The sequence below is a fragment of the Alligator sinensis genome, unplaced genomic scaffold (genome assembly GCF_000455745.1).
Source record: "Alligator sinensis unplaced genomic scaffold, ASM45574v1 scaffold976_1, whole genome shotgun sequence".
NCBI lineage: Eukaryota > Metazoa > Chordata > Crocodylia > Alligatoridae > Alligator > Alligator sinensis.
The window spans coordinates 1689893-1710083 of NW_005842117.1; the positions used below are offsets into that span (position 1 = coordinate 1689893).

General features: G+C 40.9%; 1 protein-coding gene across 1 annotated transcript in view; it reads right to left on the reverse strand.

Annotated features, from left to right (window-relative positions):
• Positions 1-20191, reverse strand: part of TMTC2 (transmembrane and tetratricopeptide repeat containing 2) — a 242311-nt gene that overhangs the window by 73335 nt on the left and 148785 nt on the right. The window contains exon 8 of the mRNA XM_006024805.3: positions 17042-17163. Within this exon, the coding sequence (XP_006024867.1) occupies positions 17042-17163 (122 nt within the window). The remainder of the gene's footprint in view (positions 1-17041; positions 17164-20191) is intronic.

The following is a 20191-nucleotide window of genomic DNA, read 5'->3' on the forward strand; positions in this document are numbered from 1 at the left end:
CCCATGCTCTCTGCCAGCCTAGGGCTGGCACCTAGAGGAGCCTGGAGCTCCCCTGGATGCTGCAGAGGGGCAGAGTAGGGAAGGACAGTCCTGGACTTAACTACTCTCATTGAGAGCAAATTTGTTCTTGATGTGTGCAGGGGTGCAATTTAATGCACCTGAATTTTCTGCGCATAAAATTCAGGCACATTTATTGCTTGTGTAAAGGCACCCAGTATGTAGCTAAATCATTAACAATGGAACAACTTAGACACGACATATTTAATTATTAGTCATTTTCACACACATTAAATGTCTGAAGTAACAGCTTTGGCTTCATACATGTACATGCACACACTTGCACAGACAGACACCTCAAAGCGATGGATACTCTGTACCCTGTAGGAACTGATCAAGTACCAATACTATGAGAAAACAGCCAGTTAAAAAACAGTTGTTAAAAGAGTATATCTTTGTTAATAAAGTCAACAGTCCCTTTTGTTTGCTTAACACATCAAGCCACTAAAGCAAAGAAACACTATCAAGTAGGATCCAGAGGAGGTCTTGAAGTCAATAATCTTTCCTCATGGAAATGGGCATACAGGATTTCATCAATAATTCATCTCGTCTAGAATGGTCTCAAACATTGGTCAGCCTTAAGTATGTCATAACATGCCTGCGAATAAAAGTTTCTCTCTAGCTCCACAAAGTCTTTGCCGTTGGTTGGGATTATGTAGGGTGACCATATGTCCTGGGTTGGCTGGGACACTCCTGCATTCTGTTGCCCAGTCCTGGCCAGTTGGTCAAAAGTCTTGAGCTAGGGTCCAGCAGGGAGGCAGAGTGGCATGGTGCACCAGGCAGGCAGCTGGTCAGGCACCACTGCTGCTGTGTGAACGTACCACATGCAGGTGGGGTCATACCTGCTCCAGTCTGCCTGTCTTGTTCCCTTACAGGAGCAACGGTGCCTGCCTGGCTGCCTCCCAGCTGGACTCCAGCCTGGGAATTTTGACCAACTGGCCAGGACTGGCCTACAGAATCCAGGAGCATCCCACCCAGGTAAAAGTGACCCTTACACCTCATGCACAGAGCTATAGCATTTCCTGCCTCATTAGGGTTCATGCAACACCTGGCTGAGAACCACTGTAACTGCAGAAGAAAAATAAGTAATGGTCCAGAAGATGTTAATGATACCTAAATAAAGTGCTCATGGGGCACAGCACTGATGCTCATGAGCAGTTTGCAATAACAATGCAGTCTGCACAACTTCAGCACTTACAAACTTATGCCAGCAATCCTATAACTGTAACCCAAGCACCAGGAGCAAACTCACCATTTGCTCCTTTGTGAAAACATAATTATCTCTAGACTATAGGGGCCTGCCCACAACAGCAAACTGCATGGGACTCCCCTACACTGCAGCATACCATGTGGCTCCTGCCCTGCCACAGCAGATAACCTCTGCTGCACTGCACCAATGACCCTGTGCAGTGCAGGGTCTCCAGGTCCCTTCAGCCCTCTAGCAGTGGACTCCCTCAGCCTCATGAGCCATGCTGCACTGCTCCACCCTTAGTTGCAGGCAGCAGAAGCTGGAGCTACATTTGAATTTTATATAACTGCAGATTTTAGTGACAGATATGCATCCCAAGCTCTAGGAATCTACACCATAAATTAACATTCAAATGATAAGAACTGCCTTATGCAATTACTCAACTTCTCAACCACAAATAAGGTAAAAAGAGGCTTTACTGCATGTCCCAAAAACTTATTTCAAGTCTAGCACAAATAAAGAGAGTGGAAGGTAAATTCTAAGATCAAGGACACCATTCAGAGCATAACCTACCAATTATTTTGCTGGTACTCCAGGAGCTGAGCTATCACGCTAGGGAAGAATTTAGCCCTTATCATCTAATAACATTTTCTTCATTCCTCAGATACTGACCAGCTTCTGAATAACTGATGCTTCCTAATATCACATAGTGCAAGGGAAGGCTGCCTTCCGAAACTGTGCCAGATGTGCCAGATGGTATCATCTTACCTTTAGTGCATTTCATCCCAAAATACAGTACACAAGTAGCACATACAGTACCAGCTTATGCAGATATCACTCATCCAGTGGGTGAAATCCAGAAACTACTTTTAAATAGCACACGAGTTATTTGGAACATGAGCTGAAGAGAAGTAGCACAACCAGTTGAAGTCACACAGGGGATTCTGGTATATATAAAATAATTATTAAAATAGAAATTGGTCAAATTACTGCAGTCAATAGCCTTACTCTGACAAAAAATAATAGGGCACAATGTTCAGTCCTGAAACTCCAAAATGATAGACATCGCCTGCATGCACAAATAATTAAACACATTTACAAATTTTGAATCCCTGCACTAAAACAGACTAACATTATTAAACTTTTCTGGTTGCAACCTTTTTTGCACCAAGCCTGGCTGCTATTCCTAAAAAGCAGTTTATTGAATACTTCCCCAAAAATGGAATTGCTGATAGGATTATGCATATAAGACCAAAAATATTTATCTAATTTAATTAACATTCATCTACTCAGGTCACTGGAATATGTTACCATTAAATTTTGTTTGGCAGTTTCTAAATGTATGCTGCATGCAGCTAAAACCTGTCAGGAGAACTAAAGTACATAATAGTGGCAGGTGCCTATATATATATATGTGTGTGTTTGTATCTACACACACACACACACACACACACGCACACATGAATGAATGTGCTATTAACATCCCAAATGCTTATTAACAGATAAAGGTGAAAAAAATGTACTTGCATCGCCCAAGGCATAAAAATGAACCAACTACAAATGAACAGCAAAGCCATTTGTTCATCCTCTTAATATATCTAAATTTGTCAAAAAACATATAAAAATGTTTTCTTGAAGAGTGAATTCTGAGAAAACTTGCATCACAATTCATCCAAAGACTCCTCTTCTACATCATTTGTTTGCTGTTAAAAGGCTAATTTTTTGGCATAAATTTAGTAAGCTTTATTCTGGTGTCTAATGCTATAAACCCAATCATTTGACAGAATCAGGCTATTTCACTATTAAACTTTGGCATTTATCAAACCTATGTCTTCTGTCAGGCAGCTAAGTTATTCAACTTGCCAGTTTATTCCTTTACTAACATAAGAGGACAGATATGCTGAAATAGTGAGATTTGGAAGGCAACATCTATCTTTTTCCTACCTCACTGTAAGGATTCAGTACTATGTAGAACACAGACATGAGGGAATAGAGTTCTGGAACATAAAGGAAATCTGCAGTTAATTGTTAAAACAGCTAAAAAACACTCAAATGCTGAAGACTGGCACGTTGTGTACATATTCACTTTTATGTGAACTGACCCACACAAATGCAGGCATTGAAGTCCATTGGAAATCTTCCAATTTCTAACAGCAGGGTCTACAGATGTACATGCACACCCATGTACCTTGGCAACCTTACAAATAAAAATATAGATTTATGACTGCACACCCAGAGACTTATAACTGTTTTCATAAATAAGTTTTTAATGGAAGGACTCTCTGGCTCCGAGGATTAATAATGGGATAAAAATGCCTTTCACCCATAGGTCACTAGTTCATCATAGCTAGTCCAGTTCAGTAGCTAATGAAAAGGTGCCACGTAGCCACTGTTTGTTTTGAGAAATGGGTAGGTAGGTAGGTCTCAGCCAACATTCTAATGGAGAAATGCCAACATCTTATAATTGTGTACAATATCACTGTTAAACTGTTACTAGTCAGCCTTTTAGCAAGAGAAAAAGGACTCCAATATCATGAAATCCCACTTAATTGCCTGGGAAAGAATCCCTGTAGGAGTGAGTTAGGAAATAGTAAGTGGTATTTGGAAGAAGCTTGTACTGCTGCTGTCCACATTCTAGTTGGCTGTGCCTTATCCAGAAGTCCTTATTCAGACAAAATATTCATCAGCTTCAATGAGAATCTTCCATGAAAAAATCATGCTCAAGCATAAATGGAGGACGGAGTGCTCATTGCTATAATACTCCAGAACTCTTTATAATCAATGTTTCACTGGGGTCCTCCAACATAAGACTCTCTGAAGTTGCTAGGAATTTCAATAGTTGAGCAATTGGAAGAAAGCGTCATTTAAGGATAATTGAAATAATATTTAAGACTTAATTTATAATTTATTAAAATGCTACAAAAAACTCAGAAGAGAGAACATAACATCCACTCAACCCCCAGCCAAAACTGCAGAATTTTTCGTATTAATATAGCAATTTCTCCTCAACCTGGCATAAATAAAATTTACTAGATTAAATTATGAGGAATCTGGCCAACTTCAGGCTTCTGAGAAACCCAAGAAACCTAAGAAAAATGGGAGAGGCTAAGGCAGTTAAACAGTTCTGAGTAATTTACCCGATATACATAAAACTATTAAAAACATAACTTTTAGCTAGCTGTTTACATGCCTTAATGAGGAATTTAAGTGATGAAGTTCTCAAATTTTTTACTCAGATAAGGATGGATATAAAGAAATATCACTGAACAGCTACAATTTCTACTGAAGTCAGAGTTATGAGAGCCCAGCATACCTATGGATAAAAACTCAGATTGAGGTGATAAAGGGTACACAAGTACTTATGAAAAATAGGTTTTCCCTTTCCTACCTGCTCTTCTGTACTTCTATTACTAGGGTGACCATATGTCCCAGTTTGGCCAGGACAGTCCCAGATTTCATACATGGCTGAAAATGGAAACAAAAGTCCCAGATTGGTGCCACCTCACCAGTACTGCCTTGCTCAGCTCCTCCTGAGCAGCAGCTGGAGCAGGGGGTGGGCTGGGTTAGATACTGCTCCTCCTGCCTGGGGCAAGGACTGGCCTGGTCTGGGCAGGGGGAGAGCAATACTGTGAGTGCACATTGCTCATGTGTGTGGCAGACAAGCTTGCCTGCTTTCAGCCCAGCAGAGTTGGGACCAGGGAGCAGTCACCACCACTGTGCGGAGCCCAGGGAAGCCCCCCATGGGAGTTGGGTAGAGGTAGCTTGAGCTGTCAAATTTTCATTTAATCTCTGGAATAGACTGAAGTTACCCTAAAACAAGCTAGGTAGCATGGTGCAGAGCTAACCCTCCCCTGAAGTGGTATAACTTTGAGACATTCAGCGGGCACTTAACACAAATTAACAAGCCTTAATATGCAGATACTTGTGTTTTAAGTGCCCTTTGTATGCTGTAAGTGTAACATGTAATTTCACTCTAAGTATCCTGTCAACAGGAAGTTAGAACCAGTTATTGTAGCCCAGACCAACAAGTATGATTAGGTATTTAATAATTTTTTCAGGATCTTTATTAACCAGTTAGTGCAAAGTTTACTATAAGATGAAATAGTCTTCTGTTTCACAATTAGTCTCGTAAAATTTTTGCATATAGTAAAAAACTAAGTCCTAAGGGAAGTGAAAAGTAGGGGTGCACCGATAGATTTTTGGGTCAATACCGATAGTCAATATTTCAGGAGGCATATTGGCTGATATCAATCTGATTTCTGATACAGCTGCCTCCAGCTGGTAAGTCTGTGTGGTAGAAGGGGAGGGGGAATGGAAAGGGCATGGTGGGGGGGCAGATCAACACCTGTCATGATGGGGAGGGAGGGCGTAGAGGCAGGGGCAGGCACTGCCCAGGTGGGGTTCATGGGGGGAGAAGCGGCTCCTACCACTGCTTGCACCCTGGTAATGCACCGGGGGGGGGGGGGGGGGGGCATGTGCTCCCCGGCTCTGCACTATTAGTATTTGAGATAGGGTGGGCTGCAGCCAGGGCTGCACAGGGCTCTTCTCAGCGAGGGCTGGGCTCAGAATGGGCACCAGTGGCACTGGGAGGATGCTGCATCCACCAAAAATTTTGCTGCTGCTCTTCTCCCAGGACCGCCACCGCCGCCTGGCACAGCCCCGGCTCAATGTCGTGCCTCCACCCACATGCTGAAAAGAGCTGGAGCTGTGCTACGTGGCTGGCAGCAGCAGCACTGGGAAAAGAGTGGTGGCAAAATTTCGGGTGGATAATCTGAAGGTTATTAAAAACTGGCTTTAGGCAAATTAATAAATGCTCAAATACTAATAATGGCACAGTGCTACCCAATGGCCAAAGTACCATCCTTCAATGCTGCAGGGAGAAGAAGTTGAGGAGGAAGAGAGTGATGAAGACACCTGACCCCCAACCCCCCAGCCACTATTCTCTCTCCTGGAGTAGTAGGAGGGAGCCAAATTCAAGACAAACCTCCAATATTTAGATTCTACACCTGAAAAAAAGATTGTAACAGATTTATACATTTTCCATATATAAAATCTAATTATGAGGGAGACATCTTATATTCAGTCAACTTAGATCAAGTAAATATGGTAATTTTACAACCTTTTTGTTCTGCTTTGTCTTTTTTTTGCCTTCCCTTGATCCCCTCATTCTCTATTTTTTTCAGGCTTACACATTTTGTTCTACTGGGGTCTGCATTATTTTTTTTAATAAATTAATTAATCTGTGGTGAACCTTTTGTTGTTACTTGAGTCCCAATAATTAACAAAAGACCTTTACATATTATTTGGCTAATATTCAGGACTGACAATTCATACTCCTTTCCTTCTCATTAGTCAACAGCATAAGGTCAATGCAAAACACCCAGGTAAGACTTTGGCTAGCTACTGGATATAATTTTTAAAAAATGAGTATTCAGGTCTAAATTTAATTATAATACTTGAATTACTTTGTTTAATTTAATTTAATTTAATTCTAAACAAAGCCCTTACCTAATATATTTGGCACTTTAATTATATTTTTAAAAGTGCACTATAAGTATTAAGCCCAAACATTGTTGATTTTATCTGGTATGATTACTGTTGAATGGTTGAGAGCTACAATATGGAAACTTGATAAAGCAATGACATTTTTCTTCTAACTTTTGGGTGAATTTCCAAGCTTGTAAAAATAAGAGAATAATAGCACTGTATGAAGCCATGTAAAATGCAAGCAAACACTGCAAATTTTTCCTAAGGAATTCACCAGCCCTATAATTCCTTAACTGTAATATGCCTAATTTTACAATACGGGGAAGCTTCTTAAGCATATTTGCAAGTGTATGAATTATTACAAATACTGTGTATTATAATGTGTCATAAGTCTACTTAGAATAAATGCAATCAAAACCATCAAGATGCTTTTATCTATGACTTCAGTATAGCCTCAAGAAGTAGAAGCTGAGCACAGTTACCATCGCTGCATATTGTAGTATATGCTAATAAATAGCTTTTAAAAGGGAAGAAGCTTTTGAGTTTAAAGTAAAAAAAAACCCAAACTTTGTTTATGTATGAAGCTTTCTTAGCATGTTTGCCGAGTCTTTCTGCCTAGAAGATTTGTTCATACAATGTAAAATAAATTAGCATGCTCAAGACTGCACCTGGTCCTGTCAATTTTGACAAAGAGACTCATTTATATCTTAGGAATGAAAGTCCTGCCTTTCTTTAGAACTATGTTTTCTTTTTTAAAGTAGAAATAAATTACCCTAATAAGGTAAGAGGCTCAGATGCTATAGCTGCAAACCCATGTTCTACCAGTTGACTAACTAGGTCAACTAGACCTATCATGGCTAGATTCAAGGTCTCAAAACAGCCTGGAAAATGCAGAATATTTAGGCATTATCTGCTTAAATTCTGTTTCTGAGAAATAAATGAAGAAAGCAAAACTAGGAATCTAAAACCCAGAAAATTGGCTGCTTTCCAAGTTTTCTAGCTGAACTACTAATCATGCTTTTTTAACCATTAAATTTTGCAATTCTTGTGTATTTTCTGGAAAAAATGTATCCTGGTAAGATGTAATTTTAATATATGAATGTACAATGTTATCCAACAACGTGTGGATTGTGAAATGTGTGTGACTGCTGATACTAGGTAAGAAGATCATAAATTCATTAGCTATTCATTTGGAGCACAGTTTTCAAGCATCTCAAATTTAATCTGTTTTTCTGCATATAGAGAAAATATTGCTGCCAGTTTCCTTTTGGCATTTTCTCTCGCCCAGAAAAGCTATCATGACATATGAGAAATGTTTACCTAACAGGATAGTCCAGGCAACATTTAATTTTGGTAGGAACTTTTTCAAAAAACTTGGCATGGGCTTAACTGTGGTCCCAAATGAAGTCAGTGGAACTTTTAACATTTACTTCAAAGAGAGCAGAGTTAGGTCACCAAGAAGCACCTCTGAAAATCCTACCTGTAGAATGCATAGAAAAATCTAACCTTGAAATGCTATGTATTGCTTTGAAAGGATAGTTAATTATGTCACTGTGTTCCCAAGTAGCCCAGGGAAATGAGAGTAAAATATGTCCTGTGAAATAGGCAGCTCCAAACCGATGTACTACTCAAGTACCAATTAAGCTAAAATTTGGATACTTTATGTTGGTTGAATTTTACCCTCAGTTAATAATATTGATGGAAAATAACTGGCATCAACAACATATGTGTGTATGACTATGTACAGTTAAAGGTTTGACAACAACAAGCTATAAAAACAACTGCAGAGAGTGAATTTTCATTTACATTAAAGATACTTTACATTATTCTGGAAGCCTAAAGGAACCTCAGAATAGAAACACACTATGCAAACCCATTAACATGGGATTTATATAAATTTTAAGGCTATCCATCCTCTTTCTACCTTTAGATGTAATGCTGTCTAAGAAAGAGAGACAAATCAGACCTAGGTATTTTGTTATATACAGTAAACAAAATAAAGTTACATGAAAATGCTCAATTTATTAAATTTCTGAGTGTATTGGAATGATCACTGACCAGGAATATCTACTTTTATTGAGGTCTACATAGTTTCAGTTGAAATGTCCCGTTGCTATTACAACACAGACAGCATCCTCTGAGTTCTGTGGACATATAAGTACAAGAGTAGCAGTGTCCCAGATAAGCACGCTTAATATGTGTATTAATATCAGACAATAGACAGTATTCAATAAAGCTTAAACCATATCACATTATTGAAAATTATACATGTACAAAGTAAATATATATAAGAATTAGGGAAACCTAAGATTTAGAAAGGGACTGGGTTGTCTAAAGGCCCTAATTAGAGATTGACCTCAGTGTAGCAGGCACTGTGAACATAACTCCTTCTCTCACCACCTCACCCCCTAAAGTACACATAGAGGATCCCTGAAGCATGTGCTTAAACTCCCAAACAAAAACACATTTTGAACTTTTTTCGATAGAAATAGTACTATGAAAGTAAATAAGGCATTTATTAAAATGCACAAAGTTTTCAGTTATGTTCCTTTTTAGGTTGTGTGAAAATAGCATGACTTATGCTGTACTTTAAAGTCAAGCTAGTATTTTCTTCTTTTTGGCAGAAACAGTTGGAAGCTTATAAATGAAACTGTTTAGTACTTTCCTTATAACTTCATATGAAGCACATACAAAACCAAGCACATTTTCACAAAGAAAAATGTAGAACACAAATTAGACTTTCTGCTTCCTATTGTTCATTTTATTGCTTATGAAATGCAAGCTTAAGGTCCTGCTGTGCAAACTGTCCTTAAAGGCAGTAGTAATATTAGCTACATGCAGATCTGAAGCTGCTAAAAATCAACTTCAAATGATGGCCTGAATTCATATCTTTCTCTCACTGCACAATTACCATCATTTTAAGACTAACAGTGCAGGATGAGTGATGATTTGCATTTTTCAAAATAGTAAAAGCTGGGTGCACCTTGCTGTGACAGCAACCATTTCTGTTTAAGAATCTCTCTTCAGCAAAACAGGACATCAGCTTTTAACTTAAAATGTACTGGAGTGTGTCTCTCAACACTGTCTCTCTGAGATTTTTGTAATGCAATTTTGGTCATTTAAAATTTGTTTCAGCAGGTAGATCAAGAAAATAACTTGACATGAAGACCATTGTCTCATGTAGGGAGGAACAGAAAAAGGATTATACTAATTTTTTAACTGCTGACCTAGTACATTGGATTTAGCAGTGAGATGTCTTTATTTTAAAAGTATTTTGTAGAATTTGTTATTGGAATAAACAAACTCCATCAGAGCTGAAAATGTAAAAAGCATGTTCTCTGCAATTCCAAGCTCATTATTTGAATTTGAGTGTTAGAAGCAAGTCTAGACGATGAGCAAATTTAGCAGTCCAGTACTTTAGTATACTATTTTGCCTATATTCCTTTTTTTCAAAACTATAAATACTTCCAGTGTAGGCTAGGAAATCATAGCCTGAAGTAATTAGCAAAAATTTTGCAAATGTCAATGCACTAGGCAAAGGTTTGCCACTCCTATAATCCTGAGAGTTACTAACAAGCAGAGGAAAACAGAAGGTACAAGAAGCTGGTTCAACAGCCAAGGATTGGCACTTTGGAAATAAATTAATCAAGTCACACTGCTGTTACTAAGTGCTAATACTGGCAGCAGAAATCCTGGGGTTAAAATTAGGCCACTACTGCAGTTTAAGTCAGGAAATAAAACATTACTGAATTTGTGCACTTTACAGTTTTGATTTTACAACTAGCGCTTTATATAGTACAACTACCTTTGGCTTGTACCAGAAGTTTGGCTAAGGTGTGTTTTCTTTTAACTCACTGGTCAAGGAAAGTTTTCTTCCCGTATCATTGGTCACTTCCAGTGTTATCCCCCTTTTAATCTACTACCCACCTGTAGCAGGGCACTAAGGTGCCTGCTACTGAGAGAGCTGGGATAACTCCTCAGGTGCCAGTTGCTGAGGTAACTGGAGGGAACTACTGATCCCCACCTGCCTAGCCAGCTGAAGGAAGGGGCAGGGCCTGGCTCCTATATAAACCACAGGCAGGAGGCAGTTCCCTACCAGCAGCCAAGGAGGAAGGAGCTCCCTGCCATGTAAGAGAGGAGAGGATTGATGAAGGAGCAGCGTCTGATACTGCTGAGAGATAAAGGATCCCCGGTAGGCTTGAGCATGATTATAGCCGGGTGGCTTCTGTTTGTGTTGTAGCCAAAGGGGCTTGTGTTTGTGTTGCTGTTTTATTATCGGTGGTTTGGGTGAGGCTGTTAGGGGTTGGAGGAGGCCTCATAGGGGCCCACAGCACCAGTGAGGGCGCAGCATATGGGGTGCACAGACCCCAGCCCCAGAGAAGGGGGCATTGCTGAGAAGCCCCAGTGTGGGCATGGTGAGCCCTGAGAGAGGGCGGCATTACTGGGAAGGCGCCAGAGTGTGGGCACAGAGAGAGAGAGAGATGGGACTGCAGAGAGCCCGAGCGCTAGAAAGGGCGCGATGAGAGAGAGACCTAACAACGTCGGGCATATCTGCGAGGCGTGGGGCATGGTACAGGGGTGGTAGGAGCCACGCATAGCCCATAAGGTGGGATTATACAGAATACTCAATACCGGAGAAGATCTAGAGATAGCAGGAGAACCGTGGACAAGCAGATGAAGGGCAGCCTCCCTATAAAAAATATAAGATCAAAGTCGTGGCGGACGAGAATTGGAGGGCGCTAATTGGTAACTTGACATGGTAAAGGAGGCGGCAGGGGGAAGCACAGTGACCCTGACCGCCCTCCTGTTACACCACCCCAGCATCTCTTCCCTAATAAATCTGATAACATCCAAAAAGATTTCCTAGCACTTGTCTCAGCATTCATTTTACTATAAGTTACAAAAAAGGACTGCAAAAGGTTTGAGTTCAAGCACAATGCGACTGGTATGTAAGAAAAAGTGATGCGTACAAAAAGTATATTTTCCCAAATATTTGAATAAATAATTAGAAACAACCCCAATAATACACCCCATAGTTTACTAACTCCTTGCCCTTTTTCTGTTGTCTCAAATCTGTTCATTCTATTCAAGGCAATAGCTCTAGGTAGCAAACTTCAAATGAAGAATGTGCCTCAAGCTAACCATGGCCTGAAATATATTTTTCCTAGTGGAGAGGCTTACTCCAGTTTCTACCTCCACTCAATCCCAAAGAAATCTAGGGAGACTTCCAACAAACAATCCAGTTAATGCTAAGTATGAAAGCAGAGTTTGTCTTACCACTTTCTGTGCACTAGGAACTGGCTTAAAGCACATTTCACTTAAGCCACTGAACCACAATCAGCACATCCAGATGAGCGCAGTCATAAGGTGTGTGGCACTGCAAACACTTATGCAGCGCCACGTACTGAACAGTCTGGTGCTCTTCACGCTGTAAGGGGGTGCTGCCCAAGCATGTGTTGCACTGGGGTGTTTTTTTTGGAAACTGGTGCAACGCATGGTCAGCCAGTGCACACTGCTGAAAAGCGGAGCCAGGCCTCTCGTAGCCGCACTGTGGCTGCCAGCCAGGCTTCGTGCAGCAGAATTGTCACAGCTGCAGCCCCAGGAGGACCCCAGGTAAGGCTGCTGGGGCCAGCCCAATGCTGGCCCCAGTCTTCCCTCCACTACCCAGGGCAACTTGCTGCGTGCCAAAGCATGTATGGTACAGGTGTTCACACTGCTGCTACTTATCCCCGGGGAACCAAATGTCCGTGCACATCTGGACGTGCCCCAGAAAGCTATAAAAACTAACCAGGGGTAAACTAAATTATCAACATAGAGGTAAAAGACTTCCTATTCTGCTGCCAAAGCCCTGTTCCATACAGCTCTCCTGGAAGATACTGATGTCTGTAGGAAATCCAGTAAAATATATTATGCTCCTTTCCTATTACTAGGTAATAAATCAGTCCCAATACTGAATCATTAATGATTGAATTTGAATGACTTAAAAAAAAAAAAAGGCCTCAAGTATCCATATGAAAAAGTGAACCTGACTTATAGTCTAAAGCTGTACAAATAACTGATGTGTTAGTCACTAAAAAAAAAAAAAAAATGGGGTTAAATACTTCATTTCGAAATAATTTTTGACCAGACATGGATTAAAAAAAAAAAAAGTTTTGAAACAGGAAAACCAGAACATTTCAATGCCAATTTTTGACTGAAAAAATGAGGCAAACATGATGTAAATTCTCAAATAATTTGTGCATTTTTCAGGGATTAAAGCATTCTTTTCTGAAAATCTTCTCCCAGCTCTAACTAGAACATCAGTTAAATAGTGTCTTGTTACTTACCTTCTGGAGCAGTATGTAAATTATATTCTGGAAGGGTAAAAAAATAACTGTATTTTCTGCCTTATTTTGCTATAAAAGGAATACATTTGAGCTGCTTCCATATGCACTGCACTGACTGTATAATGACAAGAAGTGACAGTAAAACAAAGACTTTAAGGAATGATGAAATCAACTTTGATGGAAATAGGCAGAGAGCTTGTGTATAAAGAGCAAAGGCTGAGTATTTCACTGGCCTATGGATTATCTTATAGTTTCATAGTTTTAGGGTCGGAAGGGACCTAATAGATCTTCTAGCCCGACCCCCTGCCAGGGCGGGAGAACAACAAAAGAACCCTAAACAAAAAACGGGACTCAAATGAGTCCAGCCAGGTAGGTATCCAGCCTCTTCTTAAAGATCCCCAGGGTAGGGGCCAGCACCACCTCCCTTGGAAGTTGGTTCCAGCTCCTAGCTGCCCTAACTGTGAAGTAGTTTTTTCGGATGTCCAATCTGTACCTCCTCTCCATCAACTTGTGCCCATTACTCCTTGTTATGCCAGCGGGGGCTAGGGGAAACAGCGTCTCCCCCAAACCCTTCTGGTTCCCCCTAGTGAGTTTATAGACGGTCACCAGGTCCCCCCTCAGCCTTCTCTTGTGGAGGCTGAATAGGTTCAGGTCCTGCAGTCTCTCACTGTAGGGTCTGCCCTGTTGTCCCCGGATCATGCGGGTGGCCCTCCTCTGGACCCTCTCCATGTTGTCCACATCCCTCCTGAAATGGGGCACACAGAACTGGACACAATACTCCAGCTGCGGCCTGACCAGCGTCGCATAGAGGGTGAGGATCTTCCTGGTGAATAATTCAAATCTCAAGGTTGATGATAGCTTCTTTCATTTTTGTTAATGATTCACATTCTTTTCTGAATATAGAGCAGAACCTGGAGAGAGTCCACCTCAGAGGTGTCTCATGTTTAAATTACCTGTAGAAATGTACAGTTTTAAATACCACTAAAAAGTTTTGTGCATATTTACTTGTTTTCAGTTCTTCCCCCCAGTAAGGGCATACTACCAATCCAGAAGCCTGAGCCTGTAAAATGAAATACTTTCAGGACCAGAGGACAAACCTGAAGTTTCCTGTGGCCAGTTCTCATAAATTAGAAGGAATTAAGCTATTTACAAAGTGGTAGGAATTTTTTCATGATATTTGCAAGGCAGCCCAGATATTATATTCCAATTAATCAACCACTCTAAAAGTGTGTTTAAAAAAAAAAAAAGGAAGAGGTGGGGGGGAATCTTTTTTTTTTTTTTAAAGAAGAGATGTGTGTGTGTTCTAGTACACTAGAATGTGTCTCATAAAAAAAAAATGCTTTTAAAAAGCAAGAAAAAATTCAACCTCTCAGGTGCAAAACATGGAAAAGCATGCCAGAAAAAAGAAGGTGCACAGGGAAATTCTACTGTATATTCTTTTTGGAGTTTAATATTACATGGATGGGCTCAGCATGTTCATGTACATGTCAGCATGTGAGAAATTATATCTGAAATTGAGGATTAGAGTGAAAAATTAAAGTCCCATGAGGTGAAAGCAACAGACAGTGTGATGACATTAAGAGTTCAACTCTATTGTATTTCAAGCTAAAAACACTAATCCAGAGCCTTGACGGCTCTGTCAAACAGTGAAGCAACAGCTTTTCATAACCTTCAAAATGGTTACTACTTTTAATTTTTGCTTTCACTTGTATGGCTCATCTCTGCACTTCCATAATCAAATTATTTGTTCCTTACAATTTCATGTATTTTAAGCAGGAATACCACAGGTGCAGATGTGGTTGAATTAAATTCTATCTTGTAAATTCATTATTTTATTTAGACTGTATCCAAATGTCCTTTGCCTGAAGATTGAACAGAATACAACTGGGGCAGAGAATATTCATGACGATGAGTGAAACGGAGATGGTGGTAGGCATGTTCAGAATAAAGCCAGAAAAGTGAGGAGTCTAACAGGGCGAAGCAACAGCAACAGTTTTAAAAAGGAAACTTGTCAATAAAAGTGCCTTTCCAAATGACAAACAAAAGCAACAGAGAAACATTATTTTGGAGAGAAAAGCCCAGATGAAGCAAATGGAATAAAAGAGGAGAAAATCCAGGGCAGGGAGACAAAAGTTAGCAATACACTACTAGTACAATCCTATCTCAGAAAGGATGCCTGAATTATATTGGAGCAACAACCTAATATGTTTTAAGACATGAAAATAAATTCGATGACATGACATGAACACAGCTGGAAAAAAAGTCTAATAAAGTCATATTATGGCAACTCCAATTCTGAGAATGTGAAAAAGGGTTACTTAAGGCTTTGCCAGGAACACCATCCTGGGAAGGCTGCTACTAAAGGATAGAGGCAGGCAAAGTTCTTTGGTTAAATGTGATATCTTTTATTATACAAACTGAGCAGTTGGAAAAAAGTTTTTTGCAAGCTTGCAGGTGCAATCACTTTTCTTCAGGCATAGGAAGTCTCTGCTGTTCTGAGACTCCCAAGGAATGAAAGAAGATAAAAGTTAATTCCTTGGAGTCTCAGAACAGCAGAGACTTCCTATGCCTGAAGAAAAGTGATTGCACCTGCAAGCTTGCAAAAAACTTTTTTCCAACTGCTCAGTTTGTATAATAAAAGATATCACATCTAACTACAAAATCTTTCCTGTCTAGGTCCTTAGACCAACATGGCTACAACCAAAAAAACAAAGGGCAGAGGTAGGTGCAACATGAGACAAGTAAATGGGAGCCAAACTCCTAGCTCTGCTACTGGAGTTGCTGTATGACTTCAGTAAAACTGCTTAATTTCTGTCTCTCAGATGTTCATTCTGTAAAATGAAGGTACTGTTTTAAAATACCAAAGGAAAAAAAAAACCTCAAGAACATTTGCAAAATCATTATCTGAAAGTTGACATGTATGCTAATGTATAGTTGTAATATTAATAGGGTCCCTTGCTATCTTAACTGACTACCTTAAATTAACTTATTCTTAATACATGTCAATTTAAGCAGATACAGTTGTTCAGAAGCACAAGACTAGAAGGAAATTTCTACATCATCAAGTCCCAATTCCGGCTGTTTCAAGCACCATGTTATATAATACCTTCCATAGAGGTAGTTAGCTATATCTTAAAAGCAGTCTTGCTTTTTGTCTTCATTGCTCCCTTTACCACTACTTACAAACTTACATTTCTTTGCCTCTCCCTTTACTACTACTACTTACATTTCCTTCCCTATATAAAGAAGTCTTGTGAGACTTGGATGCTTCTGCAGTATGTTAATGTTCTTAGTTGGAAGATACTGGCTGCATACACACATTCAAAAAACCTGGGAGAATACTCCCAGGTTTGCTCTTGTGTATAGACATTTGTATGATGAAGTCCTGAGGAGTGGAAAGCTTGCAATACTGACAATGAAGCTGGGAGGGACCCAGTGCATACATCTCATCATGCTCCACAGGCTTCCTTAGTCTGCCTCTGACAACAGATCACAGCAGTGCATAGAGCAACTCTGACTGGCTATCCCAAACTGGCCATGGTCAGCCTACATTTCCCTGCAGCACAATGTCAAGATTGTGAAGGGGAAGTGTTCTGGAGCAGCAGAGTCCAGCAAGCAATACATTGTCTCCTTGAAGAGAAGGGGGAGAAGCTGGAGGACTATGTTCTCTTCTGAGAATGTATGTACATGACACACACAAAACATTTCTGTCCCAGAAGGAACTCTCCTGGGAGTGATTTAACTCTGCTTGTTCCCATGTTTGGACTCCTAGAGTGCCTATTTTTACCCTGGAGTGCCCATTTACCCCTGGGAGAAAACTCTTGAACATCTGTACATACAGTGACACTCCCAGGAGAACCTGAATGCATATATGAGGCTACGACTGAAACATGAGCATAATAGGTATAATATCAATTTCTACGCCAAGAATGCCCTGCCCAGAAAACTTCTGAATTTACTCTGATGCTGCTGATTCACTCACCGTAAGAGCTAGAAGTTTCCCATATGTAAGGTGCGCTGGGATGTGATCGCCCTTGGACCTCAGTGACTCCACATACCAGTGTTCTGCTTCAGGCAGCTTGCTTAGTCTCATATAGGCTTCACCTACAGAGTAAAACAGATTAGTCAGGGGACGTAGGATTTTTGTCAATGTATTGTGTATCCACTTAGCATATAGACAAAGATTTCTAAGATGATAGACTACTTTGAATACTTGCAAAATGGAAAACACTCAACCTCATGGATACCTGAGTGATAGAAACAGCATTATAGGTACATTGAGGATGAAAGTCTTGTCAGAAAGAAGCTGAAAGTGAGAACCCCAGCTGCTAATATCAGTCAAATTTCTGAAGTAGCCACATTTATATCACATCTACTGTGCAAAAGCTATTTCTTTTCAATCAGTCTACATTACACAGCATGACTATCAGTGAAAATACAAAATTTGTTTGTGCTAAACCATAACACACTGAGATTATAGTAAAAACAAAACTAAAAAACCCAAAAGTAACCCCCCCCCCCCCCCCACCAAACCTGAAAGAGGTTAATAGTTCCAAAACTGTATGAGAATAAGGGAAGAGAATCTTAAAAAAAAATTAACACAGCCCTTGCTGAGTCTTGTTCCCTGCCATCACTGAATAAAAGCATCAATGCTTTAATCTGATTTGAACTTGGTAAGGTTTTAGGAAGTGAACCAGTGAGAAATGATCAAAACCAGACAAACTTTTTAAAGCAAAATCCTTTGTTCTGAAAAACTCAGGAAGAAAATGTACAAGGACAGTGACAGAATGATAGAAGTAAAAGAACCATGCACTATGGGACAGACGGTTGTAATCTTGAAGTTTTTGAAAAATGCATTTAATGTACTGTAGAAGAATCCATTTGAAGGGACAATCAAACTGAATCTTTCAAAGCCATGAAGCATGGCAGCTTTCAGAATACTCCTTTGGATTTACATAGAGCATTTTATAAATACACCAATAATTATAATAAGATAAGATTTTCACCAGTTGAATAAAATGACCCATATAATCTCCCTTCAAAATAAATGATTATGTATTTTTCTATTTTCACACAAAACATATAAGCATTTTATATTGGAAAGTGTTCTAGTTTTATGTTGTTGTAAAATAGTGTTCTAGTTTGAATATGACCAGGTTTAATGCATGTTTGCTCTGCTGTACCTTGTCTGTTTCTCAGTCTTAAAAAATATTGCACCAGAACATAGGCAGGCAAGCTCCTTTGTTTAGAACTTTTGTCTAGAACCCACCCTTCTGTTTACTGGAAACAAGAAACCTAGCTTTTTGTTACATAAGTAGGGGAAAGCAGACCCCTAGCCTAATTGGCCAACTGGGCCATGTTCATAGATTCATAGATTATAGAGTTGGAAGGGACCCAATGGATCATCGTGTCCGACCCCCTGCCCCTGGCAGGAAAGAGGACTGAGGTCAGATAACCCCAGCCTCTGCTTGAAGACCTCCAAGATGGAGGTCTTCAAGAGGAGACTTGACAATCTTGGAGGTCTTCAAGAGGAGACTTGACAAAGTTAGGTGACAGCACCACCTCTCTTGGAAGGCCATTCCAGACTCTGGCCACCCTTACTGTAAAAAAATGTCTTCCTAATGTCTAACTTAAATCTACTCTCCACTAGTTTGCACCCATTATTTCTAGTTACTCTCTGAGGTGCTCTGGTAAACAGCACATCCCCAATTCCCTGCTGTCCTCCCCTGATAAATTTAGAGGCTGCTAGAAGGTCACCACTCAGCCATCTTTTGTATAGACTGAAGAGATCCAGATCTCTCAACCTCTCCTCATAGGGTCTTTCATGGAGACAACTAATCATGCGAGTGGCCCTCCCCTGAACCCTCCCCAGATCCTCTGTGCACCCAAAACTGGACACAGTACTCCAACTGGGAAGTAATCCCTACACAAATCAAAGGGGGTAAGATGGCGCAAAGGCCCCCCTTCGCTAACCAAAAGCATCCGGGAACGTCGCCAAACAAGAAAGGAGGCGTACACCTGTTGGAAGGGAGGGGCCATCACAAGAGAGGGCTATACCTCAGTAGCTCGGGAATGTAGGGGGGCGGTCAGGAAGGCCAAGGCGGAAATGGAGCTGGGACTACTGACCCAGATCAAGGACAACAAGAAGTCCTTTTTCAAATACATAGGGGGGGTAAAAGAAGGTGCCAAGTAACGTGGGGCCTCTGCAGGTCATCTGACCTGATGGTAAAGCTGACATAATTCAACAATTTCTTTGCCTCCGTATTTCTGAGGGGGGACCCGGATATCTCCCTCACTGGCCCCCCTGAGGGCCCTGTGGGTGGCACACCCAGGCCTAGTGTTATTGAAGACCTTGTCAGGGAACTTCTGGAGGGACTAGATGTATTTAAATCCACAGGTCCTGATGATCTCCACCCCAGAGTGCTGAAGGAATTAGCAGGGGTCATTGCGGGACCTCTGGCACAGCTCTACGAGCACTCATGGCGCTTGGGTGATGTGCCGGAGGACTGGAAAAGGGCCAATGTGGTCCCCATCTTCAAAAAAGGGAGGAGGACCACCCAGGAAACTATAGACCTGTGAGTCTTACCTTGGTCCTGGGGAAGCTTTTCGAAAGAATTATCCTGGCACATGTCCAGGAAGTGCCAGCAGGGGAAGTTATGCTCAGGGGCAACCAGCCTGGGTTCATTAGGGGCAGGTCTTGTCAAACCAACCTGGTGGCCTTTTATGACCAGGTCACCAAGTCCTTGGATGTAGGTGTTGCAGTGGATATAGCCTTCCTAGACTTCAGGAAGGCCTTCAACACAGTCTCTCACCCCATTCTCAGTAAGCAACTAGGAGACAGTGGCGTTGATGCCTACACGGTCAGATGGGTCACTAACTGGCTGGAGGGCCACACCCAGAGCGTAGTGGTGGATGGGTCTTATTCGACCTGGAGGGATGTGGGCAGTGGGGTTCCCCAGGGCTCAGTCCTCAGGCCCGCACTATTCAACATCTTCATCAGTGACTTGGGCGAGGGGGTAGAAAGCACCCTGTTCAAGTTCGCAGATGACACTAAGATGAGGGGTGAAGTGGGTACGCTAGTAGGAAGGAACAGGCTGCAAGCGGATCTAGACAGGTTACAGGGGTGGGCCGA